At 41.4% G+C, this 24833-nt stretch overlaps 1 protein-coding gene across 6 annotated transcripts in view; it reads right to left on the reverse strand.

Moving 5' to 3' along the window:
• The window catches only part of zeb2a (zinc finger E-box binding homeobox 2a), a 36639-nt gene extending 27349 nt beyond the window's left edge, over positions 1-9290 (reverse strand). For 2 of the 6 annotated variants that reach the window (XM_019279322.2, XM_019279321.2), the window contains exon 1: positions 7668-8069. In XM_019279322.2, the coding sequence (XP_019134867.1) occupies positions 7668-7740 (73 nt within the window). In that variant the 5' untranslated portion in view covers positions 7741-8069. Of the gene's footprint in view, positions 1-3623; positions 4391-7667; positions 8070-8954 lie in introns of those variants that run through there. The other 4 variants (XM_019279317.2, XM_019279318.2, XM_019279316.2 and 1 more) reach the window with 4 other exon arrangements.
• Positions 9291-24833: the final 15543 nt, after the last annotated feature.

Genomic DNA, 24833 nt, shown 5'->3' on the forward strand with positions numbered 1-24833 from the left:
ATCTTTATAAAAGATGATGTATATTTCAATCTTTTGGTTTTGGTTGGGGGTGTCTGGGGGGTGGGTGGATTATTCTGTGCTAACCTTTTCAGCTCAGTCTCGACTTTGAAGGCTGACAGGACTCACAAAAGCACCTGCCCCATCCTCCCCGAGTGTCCTTCAGCCTCCTTTTGCCTCCCCCAGCCTCCCCCGCCTCTCCTCCCCTGACCTGACGGCATTCCTGGCCTATGGGGGGTCCTCCCCATGGCTACCTTTACACAGACCAAAGTCTGGTAATCCCATGGCAAACGGAGGTCTGCCGATGCACGAGACTTCTCACAGCAGCTCAGCTCGGAGTGGACGGATGATGCAGCCCATCACCGTGGGAACCGAGCCGGGTTGTTTGAGATGCATGATGGGATTGGTCCAATAGGACGGTAGGTCTGAAGGTAAAGAAACGATTCAGACCTCGTCTGGACGAAGGTGACAAATCATTTATTTAAATTACTGAAACAGTTCAAAGAAACTTTTGATGTTCTCTCAACAAGTTTCATTTTTATCAACAATTTTAATTTAAATTTTAATTTGAAAGGTTGAAAAAAACTTTAAAACACACACACACACACACTGACGTTAAGACAATGCCGGTCACGCTTGTTTAACTCAATAAAATGTCTGACAGCCGTGACCTACAGCTGTCACTGAGCTGATATCCTTCCTGCCCCACCCCCTTCAGATTCCTCGCTTACAACTTTAAAATAATTTTAATTCAAATGTATTATTTATTAAACATATTTTAATTAACTAGTTTTGAATTTATTTCAGTTTCACATTAAAAAACAAGTCAAACATTCGTGACACTTTATTTACATTGATGACATCACTGCCTGACCTCTCTTCTGTGTTGCATTGTGGGTAACAGAGTTGTCTGACCCGGGTCATTCTGCTGAGTCGACAGTCAGCTCGGATTCCTCATAGAGCCTCTGAGGTCCGTCCAGCAGGACTTCACCCCGAGGCTGCTGGGTCGCACTGAGCGTGCTCCTCAGCATCATTACTTTAATTGGTAGATCTGTGACCAGGCAGTGGCGTCCGTTCAGCGGGGCCTGAAACCTGATGTGATCTAGTTTGGTCTGGTCCGGTCTGAGGTGGGTGAGTCCTCCTTGAACAGTAAAGTTATCAAAGTGTCGAGGAACAAGAAATAGGACTAAATCTTTCCCATGATCCTTTTCACTGCATCTGAGCCTCCTTGAATGCATCACGGCGATTCACACCTGCTGCACGGACAGCTGGGAAAATGCCGTGTGATGTCACGCAGACGAGCTCTGATTGATTTAAAACTGGGGTGGGCGGGGCCTGCAGTAGTGGGAGGGGCCTGTAGCAGTGGGCCACGGGTGTTCAGGGACAGTTGGGTCATTCAGGCGTCCTCGGGTGATCTGGACTCACAGATGTCATGACGCCTTCATCCCACTGTCGTGATTGATTGTTCCATTTCTGTGTGACCTCGCCGCAGGAGCTCGGCCAATCAAACAAACCTGTGGCCAGTGACAGCAAGGGCAGCATGCTGAACCTGAACAGGTTCTCTGACCGTCAACAGGAAGCTCACCTGAGGTCAGTCGCATCTGCTCACTACTTCACCCGCTCACTACTTCACCCGCTCACTACTTCACCTGCTCACCACGTTTTTCAATTCAGTTTTTTGTAACATGTTTTTAATATGGTTGTAATTTATTTCTAATGTTTCTAATGTGTTTACAATGTCTTTGTAACCGTTTTTTACATGTTTCTAATGTGTTTTAAATGTTTCTAATGTGTTTTTACATGTTTCAAATCATTTTAACATGTTTGTAATATGTTTTAACATGTTTCTAATGCATTTTAACATGTTTGTAGTGTGTTTTAACACGTTTCTAATGTGTTTTTTTTTTTTACATTTTTCAAATGTGTTTTAACTAGGGCTGTCAATCGATTAAAAAAAAAAAACTAATTAATCGCAAAAATTTCTGTAATTAATCACGATTAATCTATCAATAAATGTATCAATAAATTAAATGCATTTTTATGAGATTGAAGCTTATAATGAATATTAATTTATGTAAAATGATCAAATTAATGTAGAATAAACACAGAGAAAGTATATTTAAATTCATTCATTTTATTGGCTTAAGGTGCACATATGCACAGTGCAAACAGAAAAAAGCCAGAATGAGGAAATATACTGAGGAGTGCCACACTCCTGTAGTGTAGACTGGGTGTTTTGCTTTGAGGTGATATGTTAAAGTCGTGTTACTTCTGTGGAATTTAAATTCGGCTTTGCAAACTGTGCAAATTGCCTTTTTTCTGTCCAACGAGCTGTCGGGCAACTTTTTAAAATGAAATGTTCCCCCTAAAAGTTATCCATCTTTCCGCCATAGACTCTCCTTTAGTTAGGATAGATCATAGACATATATACATAGACTCTCCTTTAGTTAGGATAGATCATAGACATATATACATAGACGCCGCACTGAGCACGTTGGTCCGTTGCTGCAATACGTTACCGCGTCTGCCATATTGGATGTGGCAGATTTGCCCGTAAACTAATACAAGCAGGGCCGGTTTTAGCTATGGGCAATGTGGGCGACCGCCCAGGGCGCAGTCTCCATGAGGGCTTTAAGTTAATGCCTCTTATACACCCATTCACACACACACTAATATATCTGGGAAACAAAGCTCTACTTTGCCACATCCAAAATGGCGGCCGCCACCGGAAGTAAACAAAACCGCGTTAATTGCATTAATTTTTTTTAGCGCGTTAATTCTTTAAAATTAATCGACAAAATTAACGCGTTAATTTTGACAGCACTAGTTTTAACATGTTTGTAATATTTTTTTTACATGTTTTTAACATGTTTCTAATGTTTTTAACATGTTTTTAACATGTTTCTAGTGTGTTTTAACATGTTTGTAATATTTTTTTAACATGTTTTTAACATGTTTCTATTGTTTTTAACATGTTTTAAACATGTTTCTAGTGTGTTTTAACATGTTTGTAATATGTTTTTAACATGTTTTTTAACATGCTTCTAATGTGTTTTAACATGTTTGTAATATGTTTTTGACATGTTTTTTAACATGCTTCTAATGTGTTTTAACATGTTTGTAATATGTTTTTAACATGTTTTTAACATGTTTCTAATGTGTTTTAACATGTCTGTAATATGTTTTTAACATGTTTTTTAACATGTTTCTAATGTGTTTTAACATGTTTGTAATATGTTTTAAACATGCTTCTAATGTGTTTTAACATGTTTGTAATACGTTTTTAACATGTTTCTAATGTGTTTTAAACATGTTTCTAATGTGTTTTAACATGTCTGTAATATGTTTTTAACATGTTTTTTAACATGTTTCTAATGTGTTTTAACATGTTTGTAATATGTTTTAAACATGTTTCTAGTGTGTTTTAACATGTTTCTAATGTGTTTTTAACATGTTTCCATTGTCTTTCTAACGTGTTCCTGATGTGTTTTTAACATGTCCATGGTATGTCGTCACCACTCTGACCTCACTGAATCTCCTGTTTTGACTCACGGCCACACAAAATGTCAGCCGGCATTCAGTCATGAAGAAAATCTGCGGTGGTATGATACATGCATGTCAGTCACCTTGAAACATGGAAACACCAGGGGACTTTTACACCAGCACCATTCCACTGCAGCATTAATGGGAGGTGTAGGATAAGCCTTGATGGCGGGCCCGCCATCATGACCACCTCTCAGTGACAGATGTTCTAATAAAGCTGTGGAGGCAGACAGGTGGGGTAAAAACAAGTCACACCCTGAACTACGGCAGGTCATGTCACCATGATGTCACTGTGATGTCACTCTGCAACGCCTCAGATGCTGGTTGTTGCCTCTATTTGTCTGTTTTATTTTGGTGTTAATAGGGGTGTATTAAGCAGACTTCCTGTTATTAATATAAAGGGTCCCTTCTTTCCTGAGTGGGCTCCGACTCCACTCCTCCTCCTCCTCCTCCACTCTTCCAGAGGTGAAGTAAATCTGTCTAAATCCTGGAGGGTGTGGTGATGGGGGTGAGGACGGGTGTGGGGCGGTGGTGAATAAAGATAATCAGCTTTCCTTCACAATAAATGCGATGTGAGCTGGAGGAACATTAAGATTCATCACATGGTTAACTTTAAACAGACTTCTGACCTCAGAGCCACCATGACCCCCTACAGGCCGGACACGGAACAACACCAAGGGCTCGACAGGTTTCACGTCTGCACTGTGAGGACCTGTTGGATTACGAGGACAAAGAGTGACTTTCTAATCATTAACACACTGCACTCATCAGCTCAGAGCACACTAAAGGAAGATGAAGAGTTTCTGATGATGATGATGATGATGAAAATGGACTCAAATAAAAGTTAATTTATTTAAAATAAAATTATGAGGAAGGAGCTGAAGGAAACTGAAGTGTATTCATCTAATGTTTCTGAAACAAAGCCTGGATCAACTGAAGGAAACTGAAGTGTTGTTGAGGACAGACAACTGAAGGTTTCTATTTTATAAAAAACATTTTTTAAGGTAAAACTGTTGGATTTTATTCAAGTTCAGACGGAACGAACATGAAGTGTGTTTGTTATGTTTGTTTCATTGAAACTGAATGAAGTGGAAGTGTTTTTGTTGCTGAGGAAAGAAACATTACTTTTATCTTTTAATGCCTTAAAATTAACTGAAGGATTTTTTTTACAGATTTTTTACACTAAAGTCCAGACTGAAGGAAGTTAAAGTGTCTTTCTTCTATTTGTTTCATTGAAACTGAGGAAAGTGGAAGTGCAACATAAAACTGTCACACCTTAAAATAAAACTTGATTTCTAAAGACATTGAAAGGACAGAAAATATTTTATTAAGACGTTTCGTTTCTCAAATCCAAACTGAAGGAAACTGAAGTGTTTCTGTCAGAGAAGAAAATCACAAATTCAAAACTTCATTACTAGTTTATATATTATAAAGCATGTTAAAATAAAGATGCTTTCAGCTCAAACTGAAGGAAGTTGAAGTGTTTTTGAAGAAATTTAAGGAGTCTGTTAAAGCCTCAAAATGAACTGAAGGATTTTGAGTTTGTAAGGCTGAAAACGATTTTTGTTTTAACTAAAGTCCAGATTGAAGGAAGTCGAAGTGTTTCTGACGTGAGAACTTTTGCAAAACTTCAAAGCACCTGTACAGCTTTATTTTATTACTACTTTATATATTATAATACTGAATATTGAAATAAAGTTGTTTTTAACTGAAACTTCTTGAAAACATGTTTTAAACATGGAGAACCTTTCTAATTTATGAAAGTAATTTTAAAGAATCAGTTAAAATATTTATATATTTAGTTTAATAAAACGTCAAGTTTTCGTTCATAATTTTAATGATTTCTTTTTACTTTGTGCAGCTCTCTCTCTCCCTCTCTGAGTCTTTCTTCATGTCTCTTGCCCTTCATCTGTCTTAACCCTATCTGTCCTTCACTGGGGGGGTCTACATAGAGCACAAACACCTTCACTCCACCTTCCTTACATCCTCCTTCCTTACACCCTCCTTTCTTTTCTTTCCACTTCACCGCCTTCTTTTTTCTCTCCTCCATCTTTTTTGCTTGAGCTCTTTTCATCGGACAGTGGCGAGCCGAGCGGCCGGCGGCGCTCAGTGGTCTGAATGGTGATTAAGAACGAGGAGAGGATCTACTTTTCTTTGTTCAGCCCTTGGGGAGGTGTTTACTGGGGGGGGGGCAGATATGAAAGACTTTGAGGTCAGCGCCAGACTCACGATTATATCAGAAGACTTCGTGTTTGTGGTTATGGGACGACTCGATGAACAGGCCGAGGCGACACATAAAAACTTGTTGGTGTCACTTACGGGGACAACCCCCCCAATCAGAGAACGTTAGTGACATCACAGCGCCCATGCTTTATTAATATTATTTTACATGTTATTAATTTAATAAAATGTAGTTTTTATATCAAAAATCAAACAAAAGAAAACGTGTTTGTCTGATGAAATAATTAAAATAATTAATAAATTAACATTCTGATGAAATAAACGATGAACCAGAATCAGAACCAGAACTAGAACTTCACAGCCTCATTTATCTCTGCAATCCCTGAAAGGCAGCTCAGTGTGGGGGCCCTGTTGCTTTGAAAACACCTGGTTCTGAAGGTTCTGGATCTGGACAGAGAGGTCCAAATGTCCGTGGTGAGAGTCAGCGTTTCTTTATGATGTCACATAAAAACAGAATCCTGATTAAAAAAAGTTTAAGAACTGGGCCGTGTGGTCCAGCAGACCTTCAGGTCCTGTCGGTCTCAAAACATTTTAATTTAAACATCATTAAATCTGATCTGATGGTTCTGGTTCTGATCCTGGATCAGTCTGTCCTCAAGCTGTCGGAGGTCTGAAATGTGGCGTCAGTGTGCGAGCATGTTGTAAACATGGAGACCGAAAACACAGGACTGGATGCTGACACGGCTGTGAGACATGTGGCACGCCGCCGTCGCCTGAACTGGACCGGACCCTGACACTCATCCAGCACCGGCAGCTCCAGACTTGCAGGTCCTGGTTCTGTTCTGAAGGAGGTTCTGGATCACACAAACAGTTTTTTAAATGTTGAAAAAAAAATTTTTAAATGTCACAAAAATGTAATTTTATTTAGAAACTTAAAGAACGGAAGACCTCGTCAGAGAAACGTCGTTTCAGAAGCTGAAATATTTCAGACTTGAATTGTTTTAATAAACTGAAGTTGAACACGGTGTCAGCCCGTCGGCCGGCAGCACTCAGATCAGTTAACGGTGAATTAAAGCAGAAACAGCTGCAGACTCACAGCTGGATGTGACGGACGGACACCCGGCGATGGAGGAGGCTCTTCAGCCGACACAGATCCGGTTACCCCGGCCTTAATCTGCCCCCACACCCTCATCAACACCCCCCCCCCCGAGACCCCCGAGAGGAGGAGGCCGAGCCGGAGAAGAAAAACCACGGAGACCACGGGAGGAGACGCCGTCAGAAAAACTTACCACGGAGGAATTTAACGTTTCAATCAGAGATGATTAAATTAAAATCTTTATTTAATTTAATGTTTTTAAAATTAGTTCAGTTTGATTTACCTGAGAAATTGTTTTAATGATAAACGAGACAAAAACACAAAAATATGAAAACATAAAAACACAAAAACTGTTTTTTCTGAACGAGTTTAAATTCAAATTAAATTGTGAATTCAAAGAAAATCGTTTTTAGTTTTTGAGTCGACAGAAAAAATAGGATGTTGGTTTAACTTCCTTCAACAAACAAAAACAAATTAAATTAAATGTATTAATGAATTTATTTTATTTTGTACATTTGTTAAAGAATCTGTCTTTTTGTTGCAGTTTTTGTTTTCAGAATAAAAGTTGGCGCACCGAGCGGCGGGGATCCACAGGTCCTCACGCCGAGCTGTAGCTCCGAATAACGGTTTCTCTTGACTCAGCTCAGACCCGCACCCGGCGGGGTCCCAGCTCCGCTCCATCATCACACGTGGACCTCCAAACACTCAGCCCCGGTAAAACCTCCGTAAAGTCCCGTTAAAAACTTTTCCGAGTCTGTCTGTCGCGGCCCCAGCAGCGGGCGGGCGGGTAGCTCCCAGCCCGGGCCGCCGGCTGGCCGGGCGGGTACAGTGTGGTGTGTGGTGCTCTTACCGTTCTTCCGCCGGGGGTTGGCCTGTTTTCGCCTCTTGCAGCGGGGTCCCTCCGCCATCATCTCCTGCTTCATTGAGGAGTCAGTACAGTCCGCATGGGGCTCCTCGATCCGGCTCCGCTCCGCTGCTCCTCTTGCTGCCTGACAACCAGCACACACACAGTAAATCCCAGAACCAGAACCAGAACCAGAGCCTGAGCCCGGACCCGCTTCACTGAGTACTTCACGGAACTTCAGGAAAAATTAAATTCCATTTAGAAAAAGTTTGTTTTTGTTTGTTTTGTTGGAGAGCGCGCACCGACACGCACCGCCCCGCGTCCCCGTCCGCCTGATCTGAGAGGAGAGGAGCGAGTGTGCGGGGCTGAGGGAGGAGGAGGAGGAGGAGGAGGAGGGCGGACACACACACACACACACACACACACACACACCAACACACACACACCAACACTAAAACACACACACACACACACACACAACACCAACACACTCACACACACACCAACACACACACACCAACACACACACACCAACACTAAAACACACACACACAACACCAACACACTCACACACACAACACCAACACACTCACACACACACACACAACACCAACACACTCACACACACAACACCAACACACTCACACACACACACACACAACACCCACACACCAACACTAAAACACACACACACACCAACACACACACTCACACCAATACACACACTCACACCAACACACACACACCAACACTAAAACACACACTCACACCAACACACACAACAATAAACTTGTTTGTTTTTCTTTTGCCTCATCAATAATCATCAATAATCATCAATAGTCAGTCATTGATAATCGATCATCGATCACTGCTGTAACACATTTCAGTATCAGAATGCGTGAATGTGAAGAATGCGGTTATATAACGCGTTCAGGCCCCGCAGCTCGTATTTTAATTTCAGTTTAATAACCTTTAAATAACGTTTAATTAACATGTTTAAAAACGTTAATTAACGTTTAATGCCGTCATTGCGTGTGTCTTTCAATGTGAAATTAACTTCTTGTAACGGGCTCCTTGTTCTTCCTCGGTTCTGTCCGCGGGGCTCGCGGCTCGTCTCTGTCCGGGTCTCTGGATGTCTGAGCGGGGAGCGGCAGCAGCGGGACGCGGGGACACTCGCCCTGCTCCCCGGCCTGCCTGCCTCTCCCCTCTCGCTCACATCTCTCCGCGCCCGCGCCGCTTCCATTCTCCATCCAACAGCTGGAGCAGTGGGAGCGCGCACCTGTCTGCTCTCACCTGTCCGTGCGCACCTGTCTGCTCTTACCTGTCCGCGCAGGTAGAGCAGCTCAGGTACCCGCCGCGCTGATTGGCTCCTGAAAGAGATGCAGAGGAGAGGAGAGATACCGGAGAAGCTCCGTGTCTCCTGCAGGAGGAAACTCAAAGTGCTGTAGCGTCTGAACGTCCTCGCACAAAGGAAGCTGGACCTGGACCCGGTTCGGTCTGGTTTGTCCCGTTGCTGCCGCAGAGCGGTGTCCGGGATGGGAGCGTCGGTCCGGGCGGGCAGGTCGGGAATGGTCCGTGTGACGCCTCCCTGCCGGAGCTGTCACCACAACAAACAGACGAGACCCGCAAACACCACGCGCCACCTACCTTCACAAGGAGGGATCGTTAATGAAGGAGTGACTCCTCCTCGGCCTCCTCTTCCTCTCCTCCTTCATCTTAGTCTCCTGCTCTTCTTCCTTTTCCTTCTCCTTTTCTCTTCGTCTTCCTTCTCCTCTTCTTCCCTTCTTCCTCCTTCTCCTCTTCTCCTCCTCCTCTTATTCATCTACTCCTCTACCTCCCCCCTCTTCTTCTTCTCTTACTTTGTTAAATTAGTTTAAGTTTTGTTGATGAGCGTTAGTTTATGTTGTTATATTAGTTTACGTTATTATGGCTTATGTTATGTTATATTAGTTTACATTATATTACTTTACATTATGTTATATTAGTGAATGTTATGTTAGTTAGCGTTATGTTATATTAGTTTACATTATGTTAGTTTACATTATTACGGTTTATGTTATGTTATATTTGTTCACGTTATATTAGTTTACGTTATATCAGTTTACGTTATATTGGTTAGCGTTATTTTATATTAGTTTATGTTATGTTATATTAGTTGACATTATGTTAGTTTATGTTATTATGGTTTACGTTATGTTACATTAGTTTACGTTATGTTAGTTTATGTTATTATGGTTTACGTTATGTTATATTAGTTTATGTTACGTTATATTAGTTTACATTATATTAGTTTACGTCATGTTATATTAGTTTACGTTATGTCAGTTTACGTTATTATGGGTTCCGTTATGTTATATCAGTTTACGTTACGTTAGTTTCCGTTAATATGGTTTCCGTTATGTTATATCAGTTTGTTATATTGTAATGTTACATTATATTAGTTTACGCTGTTATATTAGTTTACATTATGTTACTTTATGTTATTATGGTTTACGTTATGTTATATTAGTTTATGTTCCGTTATATTAGTTTAAGTTATGTTAGTTTACGTTAATATGGTTTACGTTATGTCATATCAGTTTACGTTATGTTATATTAGTTTACGTTATGTTAGTTTACGTTAATATGGTTTACGTTATGTTATATCAGTTTACGTTAAGTTATATTAGTTTACGTTATGTTAGTTTCCGTTAATATGGTTTACGTTATGTCATATCAGTTTACGTTAAGTTATATTATTTCAAGTTATGTTAGTTTACGTTAATATGGTTTACGTTATGTCATATCAGTTTACGTTATGTTATATTAGTTTACGTTATGTTAGTTTACGTTAATATGGTTTACGTTATGTTATATCAGTTACGTTAAGTTATATTAGTTTATGTTATATCAGTTTGTAATATTGTTATGTTACATTATATTAGTTTACGTTATGTTATATTAGTTTACGTTATGTTAGTTTATGTTATTATGGTTTACGTTATGTTATATTAGTTTACGTTATGTCAGTTTATGTTATTATGGTTTACATTATATCAGTTTACGTTATGTTATATTACTTTACGTTATATCAGTTTATGTTACATTGTTATGCTACATTATATTACTTTACATTATGTTATATTAGTGTATGTTATGTTAGTTAGCATTATGTTATATTAGTTTACATTATGTTAGTTTACATTATTATGGTTTATGTTATGTTATATTTGTTCACATTATATTAGTTTACGTTATATCAGTTTACGTTATATTGGTTAGCGTTATTTTATATTAGTCTATGTTATGTTCTATTAGTTTACATTATGTTAGTTTCTGTTAATATGGTTTCCGTTATGTTATATCAGTTTCCATTATGTTATATTAGTTTATGTTATATCAGTTTGTTATATTGTTACATTATATTAGTTTACGTTATGTTATATTAGTTTACGTTATGTTAGTTTATGTTATTATGGTTTACGTTATGTTATATTAGTCTGCGTTATGTTGGTTAGTGTTATGTTATATTAGTTTATGTTACGTTATATTAGTTTACATTGTATTAGTTTACCTTATGTCATATTAGTTTACGTTCTGTCAGTTTACGTTATTATGGTTTACGTTATGTTATATCAGTTTACGCTATGTTATATTAGTTTCCGTTATGTTAGTTTCCGTTAATATGGTTTCCGTTATGTTATATCAGTTTACGTTATGTTATATTAGTTTCCGTTATGTTAGTTTCCATTAATATGGTTTCCGTTATGTTATATCAGTTTGCGTTATGTTATATTAGTTTATGTTATATCAGTTTGTTATATTGTTATGTTACATTATATTAGTTTACGCTGTTATATTAGTTTACGTTATGTTAGTTTATGTTATTATGGTTTACGTTACGTTATATTAGTTTATGTTATGTTAGTTTACGTTAATATGGTTTACGTTATGTTATATCAGTTTACGTTATGTTATATTAGTTTACGTTATGTTAGTTTCTGTTAATATGGTTTACGTTATGTTATATCAGTTTACGTTATGTTAGTTTATGTTATTATGCTTTACGTTATGTTATATTAGTCTACATTATGTTGGTTAGCGTTATGTTATATTAGTTTATGTTATATCAGTTTGTTATATTGTTATGTTACAATATATTAGTTATAATACGTTAATATACGCTATGTTATACATTAGTTTACGCTATGTTAGTTTACGTTATTATGGTTTACGTTATATCAGTTTACGTTATGTTATATTAGTTTACGTTATATCAGTTTATCTTATATCGTTATGCTACATTATATTAGTTTACATTATGTTATATTAGTCTATGTTATGTTAGTTAGCGTTATGTTATATTAGTTTGTTACGTTATATTAGTCTACGTTATTATGGTTTTCGTTATGTTATATCAGTTTACCTCATATTAGTTTACGTTATGTCAGAGTGTTATTATGGTTTACGCTATATCAGTTTACGTTATGTTATATTAGTTTACATTATGTTAGTTTACGTTATTATGGTTTACGTTATATCAGTTCACCTTATATTAGTTAGTTATTAGTTTATGTTATATTAGTTAATGTTATATTAGTTTATGTTATATTAGTTCGTTATACTAGTTGGTTCAATTCAAATCAGTTTTATTTATATAGCTCCATATCATAACAAAAGTTATCTCATGACACTTTTCATACAGAGAAGGCCTCTCTATAATATTATTTACAGAGACTAACAGTCCCACCATGACACTGTGTTACACATTATGTTATGCTAAATGACAATAAATTATGTTATATTAGGGTGCATTACAGGGTTGTTGGATAATTTTATTATTAATGTCCTCATTGGGCTTCTGTACTCATGGCAAGCATTAAATCTGTTCCCTTGTATTGGTCATGTGATCACCTGGTCATGTGACTCTGCAGCCTCACGCAGGTGGATGATAATCTGTGATGGAGACGTCTGGATTACATTAATCTGTGTTGTCGTGGGTTAGTAGATGGGGGGTATTATTGGGGTGTTAAAGGGGTATTACACTAAGTGCTCCCAGGGGGAGGCGGTCCACATCTGTCTGAAACAAGCTCTGTCTGTGCGATGACCAAAACCATCCTGGACCTGCTGCAGCAGGAAGTACATCCTCTGAAGGTAGGAGCTAAAATTCAGCTTGAGGTTCTGGATGATTCCTGGGCGGTTCCCAGGAACCAGAACGACTCCATAGTGATCTGAAATCACCTGGATATGAACATATCTCTTTATTTTGATATTTACACAAGGAAGAAGCATTAATAATCTTCATTACTCTGTTTATATTCGTGTTTAATCAAATGAAATTAAGAACCATTGTATTTGTTGAGATGCAGTGTTATACATTAGCTCTTAACTTATAAACGTCTCTGTGCACTTTAGCATTTTTTTTCAAGTTTTGTGACCACCATCATTTGTCCTTCACATTAGGAGGGAGAGGGTGAGGTAAGGGGGGGGGGGGTGTAATCAGATATTAAATCTGTAGACCGGACCATTAAATACAGGAAGCAGCTGATGTTTACAAAATAAAAGTCATAGTGGTGACAGAAGTACGGTGCGTTCGGCGTGTTTCATGGTGCTTCCTGTGCACAGAAACATGCGTGTTGTATGTGCTCCCACACACTCCTCTCAGGCTGGATTAAAGAGGAGGAATAAGTCTCTCCTCCTCTTCCTCCCCCTCATCCTCCTCTCATCACAGCTTCCTGTTCAATCTACCTGACAGTCTTTTCACAGGTACAAAGTAATCCTCGCCATGGGCTTGCTGAGCTGAGCCGATCACGAGTCAAATGTTTCTGCTTCACATTAAAAGACTCAGCATCATTTCACTTCCTTTTCAAAACACAAAGAACTGTCCTCGCTCAGTGCTGATGAAGGTCAGCGCCTGCACACCAAAGGTCCGCCGCAGTCCGGTCCATCACAGGGAAGTCCTGTAAACTGTTGTTTTTGTTGTCGGATTAACCGACCGGCAGCTCAAACGGATTTTCTGCTGCTAAGACTCAGAGATGATTTTAAACTTTAATGAAACCAGAACCAGAGACAGAGACCTGAACCAGCATCAAGGTCTGAGAGACCACTACAGACCTGGACCAGACAGAGTATGATTGGGGATTTCCACCAGGTCTGTCAGCACTGCGGTTTTGCTCTGTCCTCTGCCCAGCATCAATCCCCACCGGCCTAGCCATATTCATGCGAGATCACAAGATCACGAGAGAATCCTAAATGTACGTGAGACCGTGAGATCCCGCATTAATCTGTGTGTATAAAGGAAACAACAACAAACAGCTGACTTTGCTTCTCCTACATGGAAGAGATTATAAAAAGGATCTGTTGTGTCATAAATTATTGTGTGTTGTTCCACTTCAATAATTAGTCTCTTGTCGTTCATGTTGAGACTCTTTGATCGATTGACTGCTGACCTGGTGCCACCGGTCATGACGTAATGTTGATATGAAGTTGTGATAAGCTACGTGAACTGCGTATTGTGTTTTATTTTGAAAGGGGGCGGAAGTGTATTACGTTGATTATGTGTTGGATTTCCTGTCTGGTGCAATCTGCTCTGTTGAGCTTCACACGGTTTAGCAGCTCCGTCAGAAATAGAAATGCTACGGAATGATAGCGCTGCAGCGCGGAGAGACGCTGCTGAGACGTGCCGCGGGGCGCCTGGTGTGGATGCATTCATCGATTAGAGTTCCAGTGATCAGCTCCGGTGACCGCAGCACAGCCATTCTGCTGCGCTTACGTCCCAGGTGGAAATTAGGCTTGGCCGGACTCTGGGGGAATATGGGGGATTGACAGACTCTGCTGGACTGTGGTGTCTCTGTTAGTCCTCTCTTTGGTGTCAGCGTTGCAGGAAACAGTGAGCAGCTTGATGATGGAGGTTTGTTGCAGCTTCACCTCAGATGTCACTTCCTGTTCAGTCATTGTGTTGAACAATCATCCAAACATGGACTTCCTGCTGTCAGATAAGCCCCCCCCCCCCCATAATCAGTCAACGTTCACGCCGTCCTGTTTCCTGCTCAGGTATCTCAGTTCAGCTTCCTGGACTCTCAGGGGGGACGAGCTGATCTGGGGCCGGTTCTGAGGACAGACCGGTCTGAAGGCTCACCTGCCTCAGGTACCACAGGAAGTGAGAGCGTTGATGGAACCATGACAGACCACCATGTCAGCTTCCTGTGCCCTTCCAAATTAAGATTAAGAATATATTTTTTTTTTAATGTAAACTTCTTCTCCACATTTGTTAAAAAACGACAGTAATCAGATGGTCGTGATGTCACGAATAACTGTCCAATAATCAGCTGATTGGTCCCTGAAATGTGTGATTAACTTTTACTCTGAGCATCGTGTTCCTATGATAAACCACTGACCAATCAGAAGGCTCCCTGAAACAGGGGACGGAGTCACAGGATGTGATGTGACGTTATCATTTGTACGTTTCTCTACACGCTCAGTCCGAGCTGTCACAGACAGGAAGCTGTTTGCGTTTATCAGAGCTCCTGAATGCATCATGACAAACCACCAGCAGCCAGCACATGGTTAAAAATATCTGACGGGCTGTCAGTCCCACGCCACGATGAGAGGACACCATCACGAAGAGTCCTCCTGCATGCTGTCTGTCCTCCTGCAGGCGTCTGTCCTCCTGCAGGCCATGTCCTGCTGACAGACTCTGACCAGGAGGTCTGAGGTTCAGTCCCTTCACGGCCTCTGAGGATCAGACGATCGTCCAATCACACAGAGGAAGAAGAGGAGGAGGAGGAGGGCACAGCGACACACTGCTCATCTGGAGGGTCGACAACACGTTAATGTCACCTGAATATACAGTGTGAACGTGTGTACTTCAGGGACATCTGTAATGTAAAGTAACTGTCCTCAGCAGGTTTCTGTCTTACGTCTCCTTTCTGTGTTTACAGAGGAACCAGAGTCGGGTCAGGACGCCTCAAGCTCGGTGCTAGAAGGTGCTGGACCCCCCTGCTTGTTGTTTTAGGAGGTTTACTGTGTAACGTGGACTCCCTTAGGGAGCATTCACAGAAATCTGATCTGAAGGCAGCGAGTTAAAGAAACTTCTTCTTCTGTGGTGCTTCTTTCTCTGCATACAACACTTCCCCCCACATGTTGGACTGAACACAGTCTACTGGAGACAATGGGGCTGTCCTATGAAGTTTATAAGCCTGTCAGCGTGGACGGACAAAGAAAAGACTGACAAGGCTGAAAACAAGCAAGCTTTCTGTGAGGCTACAGGAGAAGAAGAAGAAGAAGAAGGTCCCCCACCTGTTCAAAGGTTGTGAGAACAACAGGATCAGGTTTTAATCTGTGTGTAGGAGGGACGGCAGCCTGAAGGAGACAAACCACAACAACAAATCAGCATCATGGACAACGATTTAAACACAAAGAGAGCTCATATTATCACTTAGATCAAATCTGCTGCTTCAAACACGCCGATCCAGCAGGTCAACGAGGAGGAAGATTATGGGAAGTCTACGGGTCTCTGCAGGTCTCTGTGGGTCTAACATAAATACATTGCATACGTCACGTACCTCAGATAACTTAAATACATCACATACGTTATGTCACGTACCTCAGATAACTTAAATACATCACGTACGTTATGTCACGTACCTCAGATAACTTAAATACATCACATAAGTTACGTCACGTACCTCAGATAACTTAAATACATCACGTACGTTATGTCACGTACCTCAGATAACTTAAATACATCACGTACGTAATGTCACGTACCTCAGATAACTTAAATACATCACGTACGTTATGTCACGTACCTCAGATAACTTAAATACATCACGTACGTTATGTCACGTACCTCAGATAACTTAAATACATCACGTACGTTATGTCACGTACCTCAGATAACTTAAATACATCACGTACGTTATGTCACGTACCTCAGATAACTTAAATACATCACGTACGTTATGTCACGTACCTCAGATAACTTAAATACATCACGTACGTTATGTCACGTACCTCAGATAACTTAAATACATCACGTACGTTATGTCACGTACCTCAGATAACTTAAATACATCACGTACGTTATGTCACGTACCTCAGATAACTTAAATACATCACGTACGTTATGTCACGTACCTCAGATAACTTAAATACATCACGTACGTTATGTCACGTACCTCAGATAACTTAAATACATCACGTACGTTATGTCACGTACCTCAGATAACTTAAATACATCACGTACGTTATGTCACGTACCTCAGATAACTTAAATACATCACGTACGTTATGTCACGTACCTCAGATAACTTAAATACATCACGTACGTAATGTCACGTACCTCAGATAACTTAAATACATCACGTACGTTATGTCACGTACCTCAGATAACTTAAATACATCACGTACGTTATGTCACGTACCTCAGATAACTTAAATACATCATGTACGTAATGTCACGTACCTCAGATAACTTAAATACATCACGTACGTTACATCACGTACCACAGATAACTTAAATACATCACGTACGTTACATCACGTACCACAGATAACTTAAATACATCACGTATGTAATGTCACGTACCTCAGATAACTTAAATACATCACGTATGTAATGTCACGTACCTCAGATAACTTAAATACATCACATTTTACGTGTGTGTACATTTTTTCGTTTACTGATTATAAGATGAGGTTAATAATTTGTTAAGGAACTAAAGAAAAGTCACTAAAGAAAGTCACTGCATACTATATACGAGATACTTACCTTAATTTCCGTGATGTGATGTCTTACAGCTAACCACTATCTGTTGCGGACAGCATTAACATGAAGCGGCGGGATACGAGACACAGCTAATGTGTGCGTAACATTTGAGTTTCTTGTGAAAATATAACTTCAGACTTCATATTTTTTTACAGTGTGGTCGATACTCCTGACCCACAATCCCCTGCTGCTGCTGTGAAACCAGACCTGAGGAGTGTGAGCCGACGTCCTTGAAGCCGTGTTGTGTTTGGACCAAAGCGTGTTTTTGTGGATTCAGTCTCGGCATGAAGCTCTCTCATGATGATGTCACGGCGAGCAGCAGTGTAGTGATGATGTCGTCTGTGTTATGATAACTCGTGGGCAGGACCTCGTCTGGTTCTGGTGCCAGCTGGCGGATCAGGATCAGAAACATAAGCCTGGACCACGTTTACCTCCTGGGGACTGATCTGAAGTCAGGTCTGTGGCTTCAGATCATCTGAGCTCAGTCTGACTGTGTTGGTGCTGCTGAGCCTGCAGCAGGTGGGTCAAACACCAACATATGAAGAGCACACACGGCTACTGAGCACGTGCAGAACAACAAACATACTCCTCATAAGGAAATCATCTCTGATGTTTGCACAGAGATTAACGCCAGATTGACTCGCTAAAGTAGCTAACTACTAATTAACTGCTGCTGACTGAATCTGCTGTTAGCATGCTAACAGAACCGGGCTCAGCAGCCGGACCGGACCAGGTTGGAGCACAAGGACCAACAGGGAACAACGTCACAGTACCGAGGAGATTCACAGACTTCATGATGAAACATTGATACGTAGCAGCAGAGCTCTGAGGATCCAGTTGGTAACTATGTAGCTAACTGCTATATACGCATATTTTAGTTAGCTTGGATGTAAAGGTTCTGTTCTGTGCTCAGAGGTTCTGTTCTGTGCTCAGAGGTTCTGTTCGGTCCAGCTGTGTTCACTGGAAGGTAGACGCTGATGCTAGCTCATAGCACTAGCTGCAATGCTAACACACACTTGTAAACATTATCCACGCCACGTCCCTGTGTGATTCAGTGCTTAATATGTGTTAGTTCAACGTTAGTTTAAGGTTAGTGTAACGTTAGTTTAATCTGCAGGCAACATCACATGACCTGTTCACCTGATGTTCAGGTGTGAGGTCACATGACCTGAGCTGATGTTCAGGTGAGAGGTCACATGACCTGAGCTGATGTTCAGGTGTGAGGTCACATGACCTGTTCAGCTGATGTTCAGGTGTGAGGTCACATGACCTGAGCTAATGTTCAGGTGAGAGGTCACATGACCTGTTCAGCTGATGTTCAGGTGAGAGGTCACATGATGTTCAGGTGTGAGGTCACATGATGTTCAGGTGGTTCAGTGTGAGCGAGTCTGATGAAGACTGAACTGTGGAGATGAGAGGTTTTCACATGACAGCATCAGTATGTGAGTGCGCGCACACACACACACACGCACACACACACGGTGTGTAAAGCTGTTTAAACACGCCAACATGGCGACAGCAGGTGGTGCAGACGTGTAGCGCTGCTCTTTGGCCTGATCCTGCTCCTCAGCTTCGTCACATATGGTGCCGCCGCCGCCGCTCACCAACCTTTGAAGGCAGCATTAAGAGTTTGACTCGACCATCTGTGGGTCGCCTGCAGGGAACGCTCTGTTTATTCTCTGTGTTGACTTCACCTGTTTGAAGCCGGCTTCACCTCCATGCCATCACGCAGGAAGTGTGTCACAATGGCGAGTGTTTCGCAAACTAACGGGTCAGAACTCGGAACAGGTGAGGTTAGTCAAAACAGGAAGTTCATGTCAGCGACAGCTTGTTACAAAATGCCACAAGGTGTCTCAACGGCTGCCGCCATGGGATCTTACATCACCACACCACTGTGGTCACGTGTTCATCCATGAGATACACTCAGGTGTCACAGGACAGGTGAGACTTAAAGATCTGGACTACAGAAAGAACAGCTGATCCTAAAGCAAGTCATTTCACAGCATGCCTCGGTGCTGACCTCGGTCTGAGGTCAGACCACCATGTAACATACTGTAGTACTTTCACCAAAACATACATTACTATTTATTCCCAAACCTGGACGTAGTCTCTGTGACGTCCCCGCAGACTGTCTAAAACCTGGACGTAGTCTTGTGGTTTTTAGTTCGTTATTATCTCATAGTTATTATAAATAATATTTCCTGAGTCTTTATTCTTTAGTCACTCTGATGTGAGTCTGTTCATTGAGGTTTGATGACTTTAAACGTGACACAGTGAAGTTTGTGTTGAAGGCATCTCATGTTGCTGATTCAGTGTCAGACGTGCTGATGGTGAGGCGAGGCTCTAATTGTTGAAGAGGAGGACGAAGGCTCGGGAGGACAACAGGATGTAAACCAATTAAACAGTTTCCGATGGCAGTAATCAGCTCAATGACTCAGCTGATTGGTTCGTTAGCGGTTTGTAGAGGAGAGACGCCCGGCCTGAAGAGTTAATGTGTCCAACACAAACAAACACTTTAATACACTAATGTTCACAGGTAACATGAAACGTAGCGTTAGCAGGACTCAACTACAGACAATCCAACATTAACTAACAGCTAACACAACGTTAGCAGGTGATGGCCTGGAAGAAACTAAATAAATGTTTTAACTTGAGTCATGAACTTCAGCCTGTGGTCGGCTACTATTCACAGTCTGAATGAAAAGCTGCAGCATCGTGTGTGTGTGTGTGTGTGTGTGTGTTGAACAGGGGAAATGAGGCGAGTTAAACGGTGTTAAAGGTGAGCGTGTGTACGAGCATCCTGACAGTTTTATGAGCTGAACACTGAAGTGAAGGAAGTGAAGCTGGCAGAGAGCCCAGAGCCTGAAGGTAGCTATGTTAACACTCGCTAACAGACGCTTCACCTTCAGCCTGTCAGTGTGTGTGTGTTCACAGTGTGTGTGTGTTCACAGTGTGTTCACAGTGTGTTCACAGTGTGTGTGTGTTCACAGTGTGTGTTATTACACGACTGTAGTATGATGATATCTGACATGAAGCTAACGCAACATTAGCACGACTAATTATGTCTTCATGCTACAGAACAGTTAGCCTCGGTGCTGTCACACATTTAAACAAACTGGATTTATTGTTTAAATTTACACGTTAACAGATATTGTCGTATGTTCTGGTCCTGGCGTTCCGTTTTCTGGTCGTGACGTGTTCTGGTCCTGATATTTGTGACATGTCATGTTCGCTCTGTGACCTCTGAGCTTGACCCTGAGCGATGAAGCTCAGGTTGACAGTTCGCCCTCTGACTGACTGACTCCTCATTGTGTGCACCAGGTTACTGAGCACGCTCAGTCCGCCCCCCCACACTCACTCCCTCATCAGAGGAATTCTGGGGGAATTTATGCACCGTCTCCTGGCTAATTGAATTAGCCACATCGTGTCGACAGTGTGTCCATTGTGGATGCCGCACAATGTTGGGCTTCATGGTACAGACCCCCCCCCCACCACCACCCCCCACCCCCAACAGCGCCATGACGACCATGGCCTCTTTATCGTGTTCCAGTCAGCGACCCGCCTCAGGCTCCATCACTGGACCATCATTAACCAGCTGAATAGGACCGGACCTGGGGGGTCAAGTCACCTATAGGGCAGGGCTGATCCATGGCTATTATTACAGCATGTTAACTAACGTCAAACATGACCACAGATTACAAGTTAACAACACATTAAAGATATACATGTATGTTTTATTATTATACATGCATGTAACATTTACTTTATACAGTCTGTTTGAATAATTCCGATTTTCATTTAAAGTAAATAAAAAGGTTAAAATTCTCAAAAAGTAAAATTAAATTTTCAGTCGATTTAAATTAAAATCTGTGATTCATAAATTCATCATCTGAAGCTGGGACGGCCCGAAGCTAGTTACATTAGCAGGAGCTTAGCCTGGTTTTCTATTTTATGAACAGATTTAAATCATTTATATAAAACCAAACAATGTTTTTAATTAAAGAGGAGTTAATTTAATCAGTCAGTAATTAGGGTTGGGGTTAGAACATGACCCCAAACATCCTGACCAGGATCAAGCGTACCGTGGTCATCACAGAGCATTTCTTGAGCATCTGTGTAGTTAAAGGTCTTGATGTGTCTCATCATTTATCATCATTATTAATTACAGCTCATTACTGTGATACCTTTGGAGACAGTGCCCGGCCTGTTTGGACCGCTGAATCTACGTAACACCCCCGACATGAACAACAACAGTAAAGTAACAACAGGTCTTTGTGCTGTAACCTTTCCCCCCTCAGGCTTTGTGCATTTCACCAAAACCACTAATTAGCATAACTTCAGCAAATAACAGCAAGGCCATAACAGAGCCGTCACAGGATCACTCATGACATCGTATTTTATCTCAATGTTACACATCACGCGTTTAAAGGACATCAGCTTTAATGATGGAGGACGTTAACGTTTACACAGAGGACGTCCTCAACCAACATACACCTAACAACATAAAACTAACATACGACGACTACTAAACATACGACGATAACATATGACAACTACTAACAACATACAACTACTAACATACGACAGCAAACGACAACTACCAACATATGACAACTACTACCAACATACAAACGAGAACTACCAACATATGACAACTACTACCAACATACAACATCATACAACGACAACTACTAAACATACGACAACAACCAACATACGATGACAACTATTAACAACATACAACGACAACAACATATAACAACTACCAACATACGACAACTACTACCAACATACAAATGACAACTACCAACATATGACAACTACTAACAACATACAACTACTAACATACAACGACAGCAAACGACAACTACTAACATACGACAGCAAACGACAACTACCAACATATGACAACTACTAACAACATACAAACGACAACTACCAACATATGACAACTACTAACAACATACAAACAACAACTACCAACATACGACAACTACTACCAACATACAAACAACAACTACCAACATATGACAACTACTACCAACATACAACTAGTAACATACAACGACAGCATACGACAGCTACTAACAACATACAGTGACAGCTACCAACATACGACTATAACATGCGACAGCATACAACTACTACCACAACAGCTACTAACAACATACCACGGCAACTACTAACATATGACAACATCATACAATGACAACATACGACAACTACCAACATACAATGACAACATACGACAACAACTACTAACAACATACAGCGACAACTACTAACATGCAACAAACAACATACGACGACTACTAAACATACGACAGCATACGACAACAACTACTAACAACAACAACTAAACATACGACAACTACTAACAACATACGACAACTACTACCAACATACAACATCATACAACGACAACTACTAAACATATGACAACCAACAAACAACAACATAGAATTAACAGACAACAACGTACAACTACAGACAACTACTGACAGACAACTTACAACTAACTACAAAGTACGCCACCGACCTATGACAACATTCTCAGCTCCGGGATCCCAGGAGCCAAAGTCAACCATCGGTAGGCTGCTGTATTCCTGGTTTCAGAGGTTGTGTGCAGTCTTGGGTTGAGTAGACGCTGATGCTAGCTCATATGGCTGGCTGCAGTTCTTATTATGGTTTTTAAATAATGCACTTTTCTTTCTAACATTATATGACATTTCTGTTTATCTAGAAATCTGTTCAAAAGTCCTATCTTAAAAAACAGTCGACTGCTGTTACGAACAGCCTCTCCAGTCTCAGCCTCTTGCGTGTTAAAGTTCGTGGATGTAAAAACTGTTATGTGACGTGAGAACACAATCAACATGGAACCTGGCGTGTTCTCCTGGCAGGTGGTCACATAAGTCTGTCAGACATGTATGAACAGTGTCAGAGTTTCTGTGTTCAGACGGGTCTAAAAATATGCCGGGACCTCCCGTCCGTGAAAAAGGGTCTTTGTGGACGAAGTCGTCATAAATTCCTTCACGCTGCTGCACATTGTTCCACGGCACTCGGACAGTGAATGCTTTATCACGGCGGTCCTGTTGGAAACTTTGTTTACAGATTCACAAAAAAAAAAAAAAAACCCCAAATCCAGGCCGATATGCTAATGGGGAGGAGTACTACTGCGAGAGCCGCTGGCCATATCTGAACGGGCTGACACCACCAACAGACGGGCCTTTTGTGTGGTCCAGGACTGGGACTGTGCCTGGCCTCAGGGATCTGTTATTCAGATGGCGTCTGTCATGTTCAGTCGCTAAAGACCAGACACGCATAGCTCGGCTAATTCTGGATGGCCTCTGGTCAGACAGGCTGAAAGAACAGAGGCCGGATCTTCATGGTGACGACGTTAACCCCTGATCACTTGTTTGACCTAAACAGACGGGATCTGATCTGATGTCCACACACTCTGCACATTAAATCTTTAAAACCAGGACCAGTAGGGTCTACATCACACAAATTTTATTTGACAAGAACCTGTCAGAACTTCACACAGAGACCTGGTCCTGGACCAGCACCCAACAGAACTTCAAAGCTGTTCAAACGAAACGATTGAAAGTTTGAGTTGAGCAAAGAAAGAGAATCACTGTGACGTCAGTTTTTTCAGCCAAGTCCAATCAGTGATGTGAGGTTTAAATAGTGACTGAGCCAATGGAGAACAGGTGTGTGCGTGTGCGCAGGTGAGCAGTAGGTGTGTGTGATGTCCTGATTGCAGGTGAGCAGAGGGTAGCATGACGTGACAGTGTAACCCCGAAAATACACAGCATGCGGAACGGCTGCAAAACGGCTCCGCTCCGGAACGGCTGCGTACTCCGCCGTCCGCCAACTCACACATAATCTGTTTGTGATGCGCTCAGGTGCGGCTACCAAGCGTCGCGAGAACACACGAGATCTCGCAAATTCACGCTCGATATTTCCGGCTGTAGTCTCTTTGACTCCTGCAATGACATTCCACACCGCATCTTTTTTTTCTGGTGTCTTTATAAAAAGGATGTGAGGTGTCATCAATGATTACACCAGAAAACTCCTCGCCTGTTGACTTCAGGTCGGCCCCGCCCATTATGACGTGTTCTTGTAATGAAACTCGATCCGCGGTGAACACGGAGTATTTTATTTTCAAAATCAACCAGGGTTTTATTTTGTATTTTGTAGCTGATTTCCTTCCCCGCACGGTCTGCTCTGTGCTGAATTTATGCGCCGTGCTCCAGCGTCCGTGAACAATAGAAGCTCTGCATGTGTTGCGGAGGGCTGCCGTGACGCAGTGGGGACGGAGACTGACATTGAAACGCATCGGCTCCGTCGCCGTGGCCAAGTCGTTCCGGAGCCGTTATGCATGCAGTGTATTTTAGCCTTAAGGGGTGTAGTAAGAACGCAAA

Source organism: Larimichthys crocea, unplaced genomic scaffold, assembly GCF_000972845.2.
Source record: "Larimichthys crocea isolate SSNF unplaced genomic scaffold, L_crocea_2.0 scaffold196, whole genome shotgun sequence".
NCBI classification, from domain to species: Eukaryota; Metazoa; Chordata; class Actinopteri; family Sciaenidae; genus Larimichthys; species Larimichthys crocea.